Raw genomic sequence first — 14,362 nt, forward strand, 5'->3', positions numbered from 1 at the left:
GTTGTGTTAGAGACAGCTCTTTTAATCGCGGAACGTTCCCGCATTGTTAAGTTGACGGGATAAAGCAGTTTCAGAAAGGTGAAAATACCCACGAGGGCCACCATGATTTAGGCCACTCCTATGCCACTCCAGTTTCTTGGCTTTTGACAGTGAAATTCTGGGAGGGAGGTGTCAAGATGAGGTTATGTTTGATTGTTTGGATCCAGTTCGATACAATCGATACCGACTGTGACGTGGCACTAATAGCGTCTATAGGGTCCAGGTTTTTTACAAATTTTGAGCTCATCTTTGAAAAATGAGAGACAAAATTCATTGCAGTTCCGTGAAATTTAAATACTAGGAAAATTCATGATTTTCTGAAGAGGCAAAACTGAGGGAACTTAGGTCACGTCGCTACAATTTTTAGTACTTATTAAAGTGTACTTATATGAATACCGTGTAGTATACATACTCAGGGAGTGACACGCCCTCAGACTCTCGTTTGTTCACTCTGTTTGAATTCTTCATCTGTAACATTGTTGTTGTCAGACAGAATCGTTTGCCTCGGCTGGCTTTGTTCTCTCTCCTTGACTATTTTAGAATAGTTTTCATTGATATTGCGTCTGTTTGGAAATCTCCGTGCATTCCCCATCAGTTATCCCAAGTGACTAATGTCCCAAGTATAATTTTCCTTGGAAGTAATTCTTGCTAGTGAATTTTTTCGTGTCTAGAATGTCGGCGCGTTCACCTAACCTCTTTCTCTGAAACTTTCCCCTGTGTCAATTTTGATGCTTCAATAAGTTTCCTTTCATTCAGGTAGTGATATTTTTATTTATACGTACCTTCAATCCATCTTAGTTCGTCATAGGATGTAAGATCCACGATCTGTTAGTAGACACTAAAGTCTCAGCACAGACAACTGCTTACTGTTAACTGATGAGTCTGTGAAAGCAGGTATTCCAGCGCCGTTGAGTTAGGCAAGAGTGGCTCATTTTTAAAAGTTAGACATTCTTGGAGGAAAGGAAATCTGTTTGAATTCACCATGTTCATAGCAGTTTGAACCAACTGAGAACTATGCCCAAGCTGGGAAGGTCTAAGATTGCATCCAGGCTGCCGCAATGCCAACCGTACTCATGAAAAAATTCCATGCTAATAAGGTTGAATCTAATTGAAGAGAGGCTTTTGTTAAACTTTAAATCAGACTTATGAAGAAGTGTGCCAATCTCTTGAAGCAACTGATTGAGTTTTGCTGTCTGATGTAAGAATGCTTTTCATGTGTCTCGAACTGGCATGCTACCTCAAGGTGGATTCTCACAGATAGTCACAACTCGCACCCTCTTGTCACATGAAATCTAGCACGTTCTAATCATTGGGCTAAGCAGGTGCACTCTACGCACAACCAGGTTTTATCATGACGGCTCAACTTCAAATGCGGCCCTGTATATTTATTCACTTTAATGTCATCCGATCCTGTATCGCAGGATAAAGGAAATTATTGACAAATCTCTGCAGAAGGTAGACATTTTCAGAATTATTTTCTCGAATGAAAAATGTTGAGTCTGACCTTTGTGTTTCTTTTTCATGCTTATCTTTGCAATTTGGCTGACAGTTTCTGTATCGAAACTGAGAGTTGCATAGTGAGACAGCATAAAAAATTACTTCCTGTTCCCTAATCCTACGTCAAACACAATGTCGAAATCCAGACCAGGTATGGAATAGCGCAGTGCCGTCTATCAAACTTTACTTCTAAAACACTCCTATAGAAATTTCCTCATTGCACTCAACTTGGTTGGTGCTATATTTTCACACATTAGAAGAATAAACAATGTGTAGATACACACCATCAGGTACTATTCTGATACATTTTTGTTTTGTTTTCTCTAGAAGAAATGGGCAGCAACCAGATGTACAGCCTCTCCTGGGGTGATTTTGGGTCATCTCTAGCATCCACTTTTCAAATCCTTCGAGGGCAGGGAGAACTGGTCGACGTTACCTTATCAGCGGGTGGTCGAATCTTCCCTGCCCACAAGTTGGTACTGAGTGCAGCCAGTCCTTTGTTAATGGAATTGTTGAAGGTATATGACTATGAATTGTTTAGAGGAAAAATGTATTTAAGTCTCATTATTTTAAAACTTCTAATTAATTGTTTTACTCTTTCATTCATTTTTTACTTCTTTTTCTTCTTTCTCCACAGAACAATGTGAACCTAGAACCACTCTAACATCCTGTATAATAGTATCCTCAAGATTAGGTGTTCAAAAGAACTCAATGAGCCTGTTGCAAACTTTTGCTAGAACAAACCTAAGAGTTGTTTCTTAAAGATAATGCCTCAAAAATAACGATGAGCGCATTGGCAAAGTCTGAAATGCACTCATAACTTCACAATCTGCATAAGTAATGCAAAGAGGAGTCATTCCATTGTCGGCAATATTCATCATGACGACGCCACTCCGCCAAAACACGTGTGATGGGACGAGATAACACCTGACTAGGATAAGACCAGATAACAATCGGCGTGTTTACGTTCAAATTTTCCTCGTCCGCCTTGAATGACCTTAAACTCTCCTCGAATTACACACGGAGCTGCGGAAGCGTCGGCCATGATGAATATTGCCGACGATGGAGCGACTCCTCTAACAAAATATTCACCTATGCCATAGTATGTTATTGAAGCGGGAAGCTCAAAAAATGGCAAATTTCTCACACAGATTGTGAAGTTATGAGTGCATTTCAGACTTTGCCGATGCGCTCATCGTGAATTTTTAGGCATTTTCTCTCGGAAACAACTCTTATTTTTGCTCTTGCAAAAGTTTCCAACAGGCCCATTGATGCAAGGATTAATGAATGGAACATCAATAATGCATAGATTCTACTACTTTATTCTATATGGAATGGGAAAAAGGGTTTCAGATTTATTTTGTCGATCTGATCAACTAGTCAGATATTCTGTTCATCAACCAGTCAACTATTCGAAGCACCTTTTGCATCGTCGAATCGAAAGAAAAGCAATTTGGTCTCGGGCAATCTTCACACACTTTACTTTCAGACTGCTATATCTTCATCAATTTTTGTTCAGATTAGCTGGTTTTCAGTTGAATGAATACACCAGTCAACAAAACAGTAGAATATTTTAAAATAAGCGTTATTTTGCGTATACTTAAATGAACAATATCTTGATTTCAGAGCACTCAGTGTCAACATCCTGTCGTAATGTTAGCTGGAATCACTGCTTCTGATTTAGAAGCTTTACTGGCGTTTATTTACCAAGGAGAAGTAAGTGTGGATCCATCTCAGTTGCCATCTCTGCTTCAGGCTGCGCACTGTTTAGACATTACAGCTCTATCCCCCACCATTTTGTCAACAGATGTAAGTCAATATTTTCAACTCCTGTTCATACCTCTAAATCTGTCAGTATTCTATAAAATATTTGTCTGTTTTCTTGCATTTTGTAAACTAATTAGCTGAGTAAAGTGATATCAAGACAGTACAAGAACATTAACAAGAATATGAATTTGATAGAAGAGAAAAGTTAAAAAATGGGTAAAACAAGGCTAATAATACTAATATCTTTAGAAGGCTGGACGTTTCAAATCTTTACAGGCTCATTTTTAGCTGCAAAATACAATAGAAATCATTAAAAAATTAAGTTACGACTTGATCCCAGTCATTATCATGCAACCTCTCACAAATTTTTTCACTCTATTGTATCTGTACATCAATAATCAATAAGTTATTTTCTCATTCAGTAGATGATCTTAATTTTTTTTGTGTTTCGTAGAAGCCAGTTTTTGTGAATCATCCACCAGAAGTTGTTGTCACACCCAGCACGGTAGACATGTCATCTGTCTCAAATACTAGTATGATGCACAGTGATGAGAGTAGTTCTGCTTTACCTGTCCGTAAGCGTAAACAAGTAAAACGGAAAAGCTCTGAGCTACCAAATACCAGCATGGGAGAAAAATGGGCCCGAGTAGGAGAAGAAAATACTGATCCTGTCCAAGCCTCCATGTCGGATAGTATGGTCTCCGTAAAACATGAAGGATCGGGGGAAGAAGGAGGTGAGTCAATTTTCTTTTATTCACGTGTGATTTTCTGCGGAAAAGGAACCTTAAAGCCCAATTCACACTATAAAACTTTTCATCCAACATAATTTAACGAAAAGTTGGATGGAAAGTTGGACGCCAAAAAATTTGATTCAATTACGGTAGCAGTGTGATATCGTCATCACGGTTCGCGAAGATACAGCTTTGGCTCATGTCGGTCGGAAGATTTCGTTCTAATTTTTTGTTCAAGTTTCTATTCAATTGGTGCTGCCAGTTGGATGGAAAGTTGGACGAAAAGTTGAATGTGACATCACATTCATATTTCTGTCCAATTTTTCAGCAAATTGCCATTTTCTCTCATCAGTATCACACTATCCAAATTTTTATCCGACAAGTTTTATCCAAGAGTTGGATGAAAAGTTTGATAGTGTGAATTGGGCTGAATGTAAGGAGGCAAATTTTTCAAGGTCAGTAATTTTGTCTTAGAATTTGAAGGAAGGGTATTGCTCTCTTGTATCCCCACGAATGAGTTTCAAGTTTAACAATTTTTGCATAAGTAGAAGATGTATACCTAGTTACCATTCAATCTGACCATATTGAGTCCCAAACTTAGTAAATCAAAACTTCGAGTCGGTACATCTCAATACTGAAGGTTCTTCATTACAAGCTTCATAACAACAGTGTCATTTGACATTTTTAAGTTCTTGAGCCAAAATGTCCATAGAATTAAACCAAAAGTAACCAAAATTAAACGAAACAAACGGGCAATGGAGGTAACAAACTATGAGCTAAATAATGAAATTAAGAAAGCCAAAACTAAAAAGGGTCGAAAGGCCAAAACTGAAATGAGTCGGAATTTAGCCTTGAAGAAGGGGTGGGGGAGCCCCAAAACGCGTCAACAATTTTAATTTATTTTTGTGAGTTGGAGTTTTTTAGTTTCGGCTTTCTTTATTTCTTTGTCCATAGAACACTGCTCTAAGCTGTACTATCAATATGTATCTCAATTTTGAAATTTTAGGGATTACTTAAGGTTCCTTTTTCCATGGACAGTTAGATACAGTAAGACCAAGTAAAATATTTTAAATGTGAGTAATAATAAGATCAAAACTGATCAATCAATCCAGAAAGTAAATTGGTTGAGCAGATTCTAAAAACTGGAATCTAAATAAATGTATTCAATGACTTGGTTCTTCATTCAGCCTGAGAAGATATACCCTCTATACTGTCTGTACAGTTTCTTATCTTAAGAGTGAAAGTTCAAACCAGAAAGTGAGTTCAATAGGGTTTCTTGTGACCTGAAAAATAGGTGTAAAACCCCTGAAAACACAAATAATTTTGGCACTTTACAGTAATATATGGCAAAATGTATTGCCTCTAATGATTCTTTTTTTATTTTTTCCCTGTTTGTCACTCCTGAATTTGTGTTGCGTGGTTTAAAGAAAAGTTTTTTGATTTAGTATAAAAGGACAGTCAGTGTGGAAGTTGCTCTCTAATGAAAGAAACAAAAACTGTATCAAGTGGTGTATTAAGTGTATTCAGTGGGTAGCTTTATTAGGGGTGGGGGATTCAATTGGCATGATGCGTATTCTGTCTGTGCAGCGGGGCCCCCACCCCTAAAAGTTTTGCGGAGTGCTTCGGATCAGCCTTGTGGTTGTCCATTGTGTGGTGCAGTCATACGTCAAGCGCGCAATTTGAGAAGACATCTACTGACAGCATGTAAATATCGGCTCAACAACCCTCTCGAATCAGTCACAAGTGGATCAGAACCGGAAGTTCTCGAGTGTATGTTGTCGCCCCTGCCGACTTCTTCACTCTCTCCATCTTCTTCCTGTTCATCTCCGAAAACAATAACGTCTTTAACTCAGGTCCCTCCGTAAGTGTAACTAATTGTTTCATCCAAATATTTTCCTTGTCAACTCTGTTTTCTTCATTTATGACCAAAAGAATATTTATAAGTCAAATCGAGTCTATTTTTTTTTTCAAAATTTTTGTTACCATTCCAGCATAAGAATTTGTTTTGAGGAGAGTTTCTATTATTTACAAGAATTATTTTTCCTTTGTTTATATGTGGATTTAGTTCCTAACTGAGGAAAGTTAAGCATTTGACTATTAGTCAACAAATTCTCGATCTCTTCAGTTGAGTCTTGTCTTTAATGACCGATTGCTTAATGCTTCCCTGAAGTTCCTTTTTTATTAATTTTTATATCCTTCCAACATTTTTAATTATATAATTTTCTTTCAGTTCAGTATTTCTCGGCATTTATGAAAAATGTGTATCAATTATGGATCAATTCTGATACCTTATGATCTGAAGTTTACAAAATCATTCAATCTGATTATCTCTGATATTATACATTTCTTCATTTAATGTTTTATTGTTAAGCATCTCTCTTGCTGATTTTCTCAGCGCACCTATGCATTAAACATAATGAGTTTTGTATACTTGTTTAATTTTCTTACTTTTTACAACTTTGCAAAGTCCGTGTAAAGCTTTTTATTTTGCTTTTGAAGAAATGTGCTTTCAGTGATGAGTTTCCTTCGAATTCCAGCTGATCTTTCACCATGTTAATAAGTGTTTCTCCTGAAGGAATATGATGAAACTTTGATAAAAGCATTTATGATAGAAAATACTGTTTGCAACCTATTTTTCTTCAGGTTTTTTTGCAACCCATTTTTAATTTTCTCCCACTATTTTGTTTCCCAGGTTTTTAATTAAAATATGTATGTTTCATTTCTCTCTTTTGCATGCTTTTTTAAGAAAGCCAATCTTTGAAAAGTATCAATTCTTTTTCAAGTCGCATTGATTCCATATAGGAATGTTCTCCTCATCTCTCCTTCCTTGAACTTATTGCAGATTATGTGAACTTATAAACGTAAAACTGCCGGGAAGGGGGGGAAGGACAGGAAGAAAAGTACCTATTAGTGCATTTGTTTGGTAAACTTAAAAACATAAATGCTCAGGAAAATTAAAAGTCTTGGTTTTAAATGTTCTCATACTTTTTTCTCTCTCCTGCTATTCCATAGATTGTGAATCTTAAGCAATGTTCACAAAATTTTCCTATTTTAAGTATATCAATGATCTCATACTTTGTACCGAAACCTCACAAAATGACTGTGTTACATTCAACTGAAAACGGTAATCTCACAGCCGTTAAATTCTCAAATCTAATTTACACATTAAATCCGCACAACTAGATTGAACGAAGTAAAGTTTTAGAATTTGATGCTTAAAGTAAGCTGGTACACCAGGAGTTATCCGCAGTATCTCCTCATCTTCTCAATTTTTTTTTACTCGTTTTGATGTAATCAGTGTTGGTGGGTATGTTATTATCAATAGAATATTCTGATCCTAGATGATCCTGAAAAATTTCTCTTACCTCAAGAAACTAAAGTAAACGCACTCTTGCAGCTTGTTCATTACTCTGCAAAAAGCGTGACATCATTACGTACAACCAAATAAACTTATATCCCAACATTTTAGTTCATTCTTACTCAGCACTGCACCAACCTCTTAAGTCGTTTGTACTCCAGAAAGTTCTGTATGCTTGCCACTTCTGGTTTTAATCTGAATTACTTAGTCTTATCTTTTTCAAATGATACAAGGAAAAAATTGTATCATTGTTCATGGCTCCTGCAGAATTTCTGCTTTGTCTCAATTTGTTCCTGATTGAATTCTTTTATTTTCCAATTTTAGCATAGTTTTTGCTTGTAAACACGTTTTTTCTTTTTGTAATTTTCTGTAAATTTTGTACAAATGTGTGTGTTTGAGTATAGTTAGATGTAGGCCTCCAAAAAAAAAAACAATGATGAAATATTTTGAAAGTCCTCTTGTTTTGTAAGTATGTATTGAAGGTTGCTTCAGCTAACGAAAATTAAAAATAATTCCTCTCTACGAATTAGGTCAGTTGAACTTATATTTTCCTCACCAAAAAAAAATACTGTCGAAGCGTTATTTTAAATCTCAAATTCATTGATAACTGGCAAGGAGAGGCCATGCAGTGTCCCATCTAGAAGCTGATTGGAATGTGGCCAAAAGTATCTGCATGTAAAAATATTGGACCTCTCTTTCACAGATTTTGAGATAAAGCCCTGGAAGTTCCAAAAAAATTGTTCATAAAATTGGCAAAGAGGGCCGCTCGCTAAAGTAGCAAAATTACGCACTGCGTTTGAGTCAAGAGTGCCAGGATTCAGGGCTCAAAAAAGAGCGAAGTATGGTTCCAGTATCATTGAACGTAGAAAAGTTCGTGCCTACCTTGATCAAAATCTACGAGGGACACTGGGTGACTGCCTAATGGTAATTAACTTAATTGTGTAAAACGAAAAATCGAATTGTCTATGAAATAGAGTTCGGTCAAATAACGCTGCAGTAAAGATTAAAAAACTCCATTCTTTGACTACTCACTTAAAATGAAGTGATAAGTAATATTATTACTTACTCATTTCCAGTTTGTTGGCATTTTTGAACGATGTTGGTATCATTGTTGATTTGTCTTTGTGATCATCAAAATTAGAGCTGAAGATTATTTTTTCAGCTGAATAATTTTTTTTTGTGTAATTTTATTGTACTTAATCATGGTGCAATGTTTTATTTTTTGCCCCAATGTTTTTTCCTCTTGGCAAAACAGCAAAAGAGAGTGAGAATTTTTTAAGACTAGAAAGTTTTTATTTTAAAAATTAGACGGACAAAAGTATTGTCTCATAGAACAAAATTGAAAGTTTGAATTTTGTATTTTTAATTAAGTAGATCAGCTCTCTTGAAGTTTTTTCTTACATATCTGCTCGCAAAAATGTAGGAAGGCATCAATATATTTGGAATACACAATTTTCTTTTTTTTTTTTTTTTTTTTTTTTTTTTTAGATTGATCCTGTCAAAAAATATTGTAATCTAAAAGTATGAACTAACATTTTCAGTGGACTTCCCATTGGCATGTTCTCATTTATCTAGTACTGTGTGTCATAAAGGAAACAATATCTAAGATGAGACATGAATTTTTTGTAAGTTTCGCCATAAATTTTAACCATAAAATGACCTGCCAAAAAAGGGTTTGTTTGAGTCTTTCACGTGTGAGTTAAATTTTGATTTTTAAGAATGCAAATATTGTAAAAAAATTTTCATATAATTTATTAAAATAATATTTTTTCCACCCGAGTTTGAATTATTTATTTATTTTTACATGGATTTCTCTTTGGATTCAGTATGTGAGTGTACTGCTCTTTTTGGATCTGTTATTTCCTTCTCAGGGATGAACTACCATAGTCTGTGTGTCTGTGTGTCTGTGTTTTTTCCCCCATTTTTGGAATCAGTAAACTTACAGTTCCAGAGAATTTAAAAGTGAATTTTTTATGCACTCTGTCATAAATACCTCATACTTTTTTGCGCACAACGTCTCATCAGTCGAACTTTCTCCTACTTAGTTAGCTGCGAACGCGATAAGATGTGTGAAAAGGGACCTTACCTTCCAGGAGAAAATTTGCCTTACCTCTTTGCAAACACTTAAATCACATTTTTTGACAACCTAAGAAATTTTGTGGCACTGTGGGGCTAATATATCCTTCAACTTTTGAGATTTTGGAGTCAAACTTGCGCCTAAATTTTTAGATTTTCTTCCTCCATGCATTTGCAAAAAACTAAGGAAAATTTTCTCCTGGTAGATGAGGTTCCTTTTAACTGATCTGATCACATATTACTTCCAAACTTGGTGGAGGATTTCCCAAATAATGTTCAGAGTTTGTAGGCTAAAATCACAATAAGATATGTGTCATTTGTGATCGCTTAAACAGTCTTTAAATCCCCTTCCAGAATTTCCAAGTTTTTGAATATCCTTCATTATTCCAAATTGCCCAATGGTACTTCAGAGTCATTGAATATTATAACATTGGGTTATTTTGTCAATTGATTTATCAGAGGACTGGTCTATCTCTCTATTACCGACTTCGAAGATTACCCAAGTATCAATCTGCTTAATGCAAAAGAGAGAAGTTCTCCTCTTAAGATATTCTTCAAAGTCATCAACATTTTTCTGCACTTTCGTGAAAGTACTTGAACATGTCTTTGAAAGTCCTTGATACTACTTTGTAGAACTCCTCGGAAAGTCAGAAAACGATTATGAACTCCAATTATCCATTCACCAGCTGAAGTAGTTAAGCTTCTTTCATTGGCTAGTCTTCCGTTTGTAAAATTCAAACAGTGCAAGCTATCAGGGATCAATGATTACCCAATGAAATTAAACGTTTTTACAGATTTCACAGAAAGGAGTTAACGAGCAACAAAATTTAGGCCCTGGACCATAATGCTGGCTCCAGCTTTGAAAGAATAATCAATTTCTTGACAGGAATCCACGGGTCCTCTGGAACAAAGACTTCGCAAAGTCGACTTTGTTGATTGCACCCATAGAAAAAATGAAAATGTTTCTCTGAGAGCCACCAAATGTTTCTTGAATGTTTCCGATCGTTCCGAATGATGACTTGGTGTTAAAGCAAGAAGATATCTTGGCAATGCTGAATAGTATCTATTGCCCAGATGTTTATAGCTGGTACTTTTTCAGTACTTTTAATAAATTGTATGCTATTTTATTCTGTATTTCCATCGAGTTTGTAAGGATTCTTGAGAGTTATACCTGTTCTAATCATTCATTTAATTTTTTTGTTTTGCCTGGCTGTTTAGGTGCTAAAAAGTTAGTGTCTGATTTACCTGTGGAATGCTCAGTGTGTGGAGTGATCTTAAGGCAGTCCAGAAATCTCAGGAGACACATGGAACTAATTCACTTCAAAGTAGGACCGAAGCTACCTCGTGGTCGAAGGAGCCTCAAAGGCAAAAGTTTAATGTCTTTAGAATTGAATACTGCAGATAATGTTAGTAATAGTGAACAAAACGATGACCCTCTGGCAGTGAGTGAAAGTGAGGTCAAATTATGCATTTCGAGTAACGAAGCACAAACGTCACCAATGGTTCACTCGGCCATCGTATCCCCAGAGCCCTCCAGTTCACACTCGATGAGTCAGTCTCCACATCCTTCACCAGCTCAAATAATTCACACTTCTAGATCGTCAAGCACTGATCAAAATCACTCGCCTCTTCCTACTCACGTGTTAACGGCTCCAGTCGTAACACAACAAATTCGACCACATCTTATAACACCGCAAATGTACCAAATACCAACTTCCGCCCAATCACAAATTGAAATTCACCACACTCAAAATGCTCCTGTTACAATATGTGATTCACTTCAAACGACATTTATTCCGACTCAGGCCATGACCTTCACCACACAAGATTCCAACACTTTCCGGCAACAGAATGAAATATTAAGAGGGGCTTTGTACTCCGACACAAGGGAACACTGTCAGACTGAGTAGAATTCTGATTCTAATTCTCATTTTTGTTCCTTTCTTGTGCAATATTAATTAAATCTGAATGTCACTTATCTTGTGGTGATAAATGATCATTTATTTTTTAGACGCCAAAGAGGATTGATTCCTAGGGGAAAAAAATCCTTAAGTTGTTGTAATGAGATCTTTTTTTAAAGCTATCATATTGTGTGCTGTAATGCATATTAAAGTTTCTACACCTATATTTTCTCTTAAAAGTATAAATACTGGTTTCAAAAACCGTGAAGAAAATTTTTCTCATTTTGAACCTAAAAATAAGTCAACCTTTTTTGCATTCCCTCAACTCTAGAAAATTAAGTAAATTTGTTTTGTTTTTCTGTGTATTTCTTCCTGTGTAAGAATCGGAAATTGATGACAAATTTGAACCTGAATCCGAAAGTTCTCTAAATTTGAATCTATCAAACAATTAATTCTACCACTGTGCTTAACTTTAATTTGATAAGGTGCATCATTTTAACATCAGACATTTTTTTTTGAGTTTTTAGTTGTTCAATTTGTCTTATTTTATATCCTCCGATTTTGCATTATTTTTTGAACGAATATTTCTTGGCAGAAGTTCAGATGATTTTCAGAAATGTCCCTCCTAAATATTCTACATTTTATAGATTTGGCGCTGTCAGTGCTACTGGACAAGTTAGTATAGGGAACAGTTGCTGCAATTAAATTAGATTCGCAACGGAGGAGGCCTCAGAAAGAAGGGCCCATAATAATAGTCTGAACAAGCTCATTTCTCCGAACAGCCGCTGTCTGGGAAAACAGCTGCGTAGGTACGAATATTACTACCTACTCATCCAGATTAAGGGGACAGGAAAAACACACTCGCCTAAGTTTCATGCCACCTTCAGGAACTGTCCTCAATTGTATCCTGTATCAAATTGTTCTCCTGGAATCCAATAACCCATCAGAGATCCATTTTTTTTTTTTTTTTTTTTTTTTTGGCTAATTTTTTTAAGTTAAAACGATTTGAATTCAAATTAAATTTCTTTGGTAATGTTATCCTCGTGATTTAAAATATAAAGTCATCAGTGATTCCTTTAAATCTAATTCATCTCATTTGATCGATTTTGGCTTGTAAAGTTTTCACTGCACATTTCCAGAACAGAAGGAAGGATCATCAACATAACATTTGACTGAAATTTTTTCCCCCTACATACTGTTTGGTGACAGTGAACGTACCTATTTTTAAATACAGCTCCTTGGTTGTCAGCAGATTCTAGACAATCTCATCTTACTTATCATCAACTTTTCGCACTGTTAAAAATAATTTATTTTTCAATGAATAAAAAATCTTTGAAATGATCAAAATCCAACGCAGTAGAACTGAAGTCTTATTGGACAATTAGCTAATGTAATGAACAGCTAGATCCAGTGTTTTTGTTTCGCTGTAGGGTCTCAATTTAATTTTGTTACATTCCAATACTTCCTTTCACGTACTTATTTTAAAGTTTCAGCATGTGTAATTAGCACAAGCATTAACGTATAGATGGCCTCAGTTTTACTTGAGAAACAACAATTCAGTTAGCTTTTATTTTTTAATGTGATTAATATTCTCAGAGTAATGCAAGTTAAGTGTTATTGTTGACAAAAACAAGCTCTAAATACGTTGATTTTTTTTTCTCACCAAGTAAACTCAGAAATTCAGGAAATAATATCAGCCCCTATAAGTTGTTCCCTTTAGATAATCTGAAGTTTAGTTTCAGTATATCAAAAATTCAGTAATTGTGATGTGACTTACCCTCGTGCATTTGCAGTTGAGCTCAAAACCATTGTAAGTTTGATATTGCCATGTTGTGAACTTTATTTCTTCCCAGGAAAACCAATCAATACATTATCATTCTGTCTTCTCTACTTTTAATTTGCTCTGATTTTACTGTTACGGGTCCAAACCTATATGAATTGGTCAAACATAATAGGAAGTATCCTTTAATAAGCCATTGCCTCATTGAATTGAAACTTCTTTATCAGTAATGAAACTGAGGGCATTTGCACGTCTATAAGTCTATTAAACTATATTTGGCCTCAATTTTTCAAAAATATCTTTGGCCCTGTTTTCCTCCTTTTTTCTGGTTTCTTGCTGAATTGCTTTGAGTAGAAGTAAAAAGAGAGACAAAGAATTCAATGTAGTTTGCACTCATACCACCATCACTCTATTTGTACACACTCATTGGAAAGAAGTTTCTCCACATAGGATTTTTTTAGGCAATTCCTGTATTCGATTGAATCCACTCTTGTAAGGTCACCAAATCAGAAGTTCAACAACTACAAAAAAAGCTGACCAAAGCCTATGCTATCTACAAAAGCTGAAATGGGAAAGGAAACATGTAGTAAAAAAGGTGAAGGAACTTCATTCCTTGAAACAATCAGCATCTTTGTCAGAAAAAAGGAAGTTCAGAAGACCAGAATTTTGTGGGTCATTAATTGTAGGATGGACGAATCTCATTTTTTCAAGTTGCATCAGTTATTTGTGACACTCACTATTCCAAGCTTTTAGAGATTCGATCAATCTTTTACCTCAGAGGTTAATTTTTCCTTATATTGTTTGCGTCCTTTTGGAGTTATGCATGGAAAGAAAAAAATAATTTGTCATCAATTAAGCTCAAATCTGTCAGTCCTGAATTACCTACTGCCCTTGTGCCAGTATAATTTCTTATTTATTAAAATGTAAATGCAGTCTGTTACGGATCATACAGGCCTACTTAAGTTAAACCTACACTTTGACTCTTATTTTGTTTGTTACTTAGTATGTATGAAAATAATTTATTGTTTCATTTGATTAATCTAAGATCTGTAAAAATGTATTTATTTAAATAATTACCTATATTTGATCAAAATTTTTGAAGTTAGTTTACATCTCTTCTTTATTTTCTGGAACATTTACTTTTCAGCACCTTAAGTTTTAGGTAATTGAAATAAAGGTATGCTCCTAGAATAAGAACCACCCAAAATTGACA

General features: G+C 35.3%; 1 protein-coding gene across 3 annotated transcripts; it reads left to right on the forward strand.

The window, feature by feature from the left end:
* Positions 1-510: 510 nt before the first annotated feature.
* LOC109034057 (uncharacterized) lies at positions 511-14,242 on the forward strand. Of its 3 annotated transcripts, XM_019046988.2 has the most exons (6): positions 511-795; positions 1,864-2,054; positions 3,163-3,345; positions 3,758-4,037; positions 5,622-5,895; positions 10,687-10,829. In XM_019046988.2, the coding sequence occupies exons 2-6, from the start codon at positions 1,869-1,871 to the stop codon at positions 10,691-10,693; spliced, it is 930 nt and encodes a 309-aa protein (XP_018902533.1). In that variant the 5' UTR covers positions 511-795; positions 1,864-1,868; the 3' UTR covers positions 10,694-10,829. The 3 variants fall into 3 exon arrangements, with proteins under 3 accessions (XP_018902533.1, XP_018902531.1, XP_018902532.1); XM_019046986.2 differs by lacking the exon at positions 5,622-5,895 and having other exon boundaries at positions 512-795; positions 10,687-14,242; XM_019046987.2 differs by lacking the exon at positions 5,622-5,895 and having other exon boundaries at positions 512-795; positions 1,867-2,054; positions 10,687-14,242.
* Positions 14,243-14,362: the final 120 nt, after the last annotated feature.

The sequence above is a fragment of the Bemisia tabaci genome, chromosome 7, assembly GCF_918797505.1.
Source record: "Bemisia tabaci chromosome 7, PGI_BMITA_v3".
Taxonomy (NCBI): Eukaryota; Metazoa; Arthropoda; class Insecta; order Hemiptera; family Aleyrodidae; genus Bemisia; species Bemisia tabaci.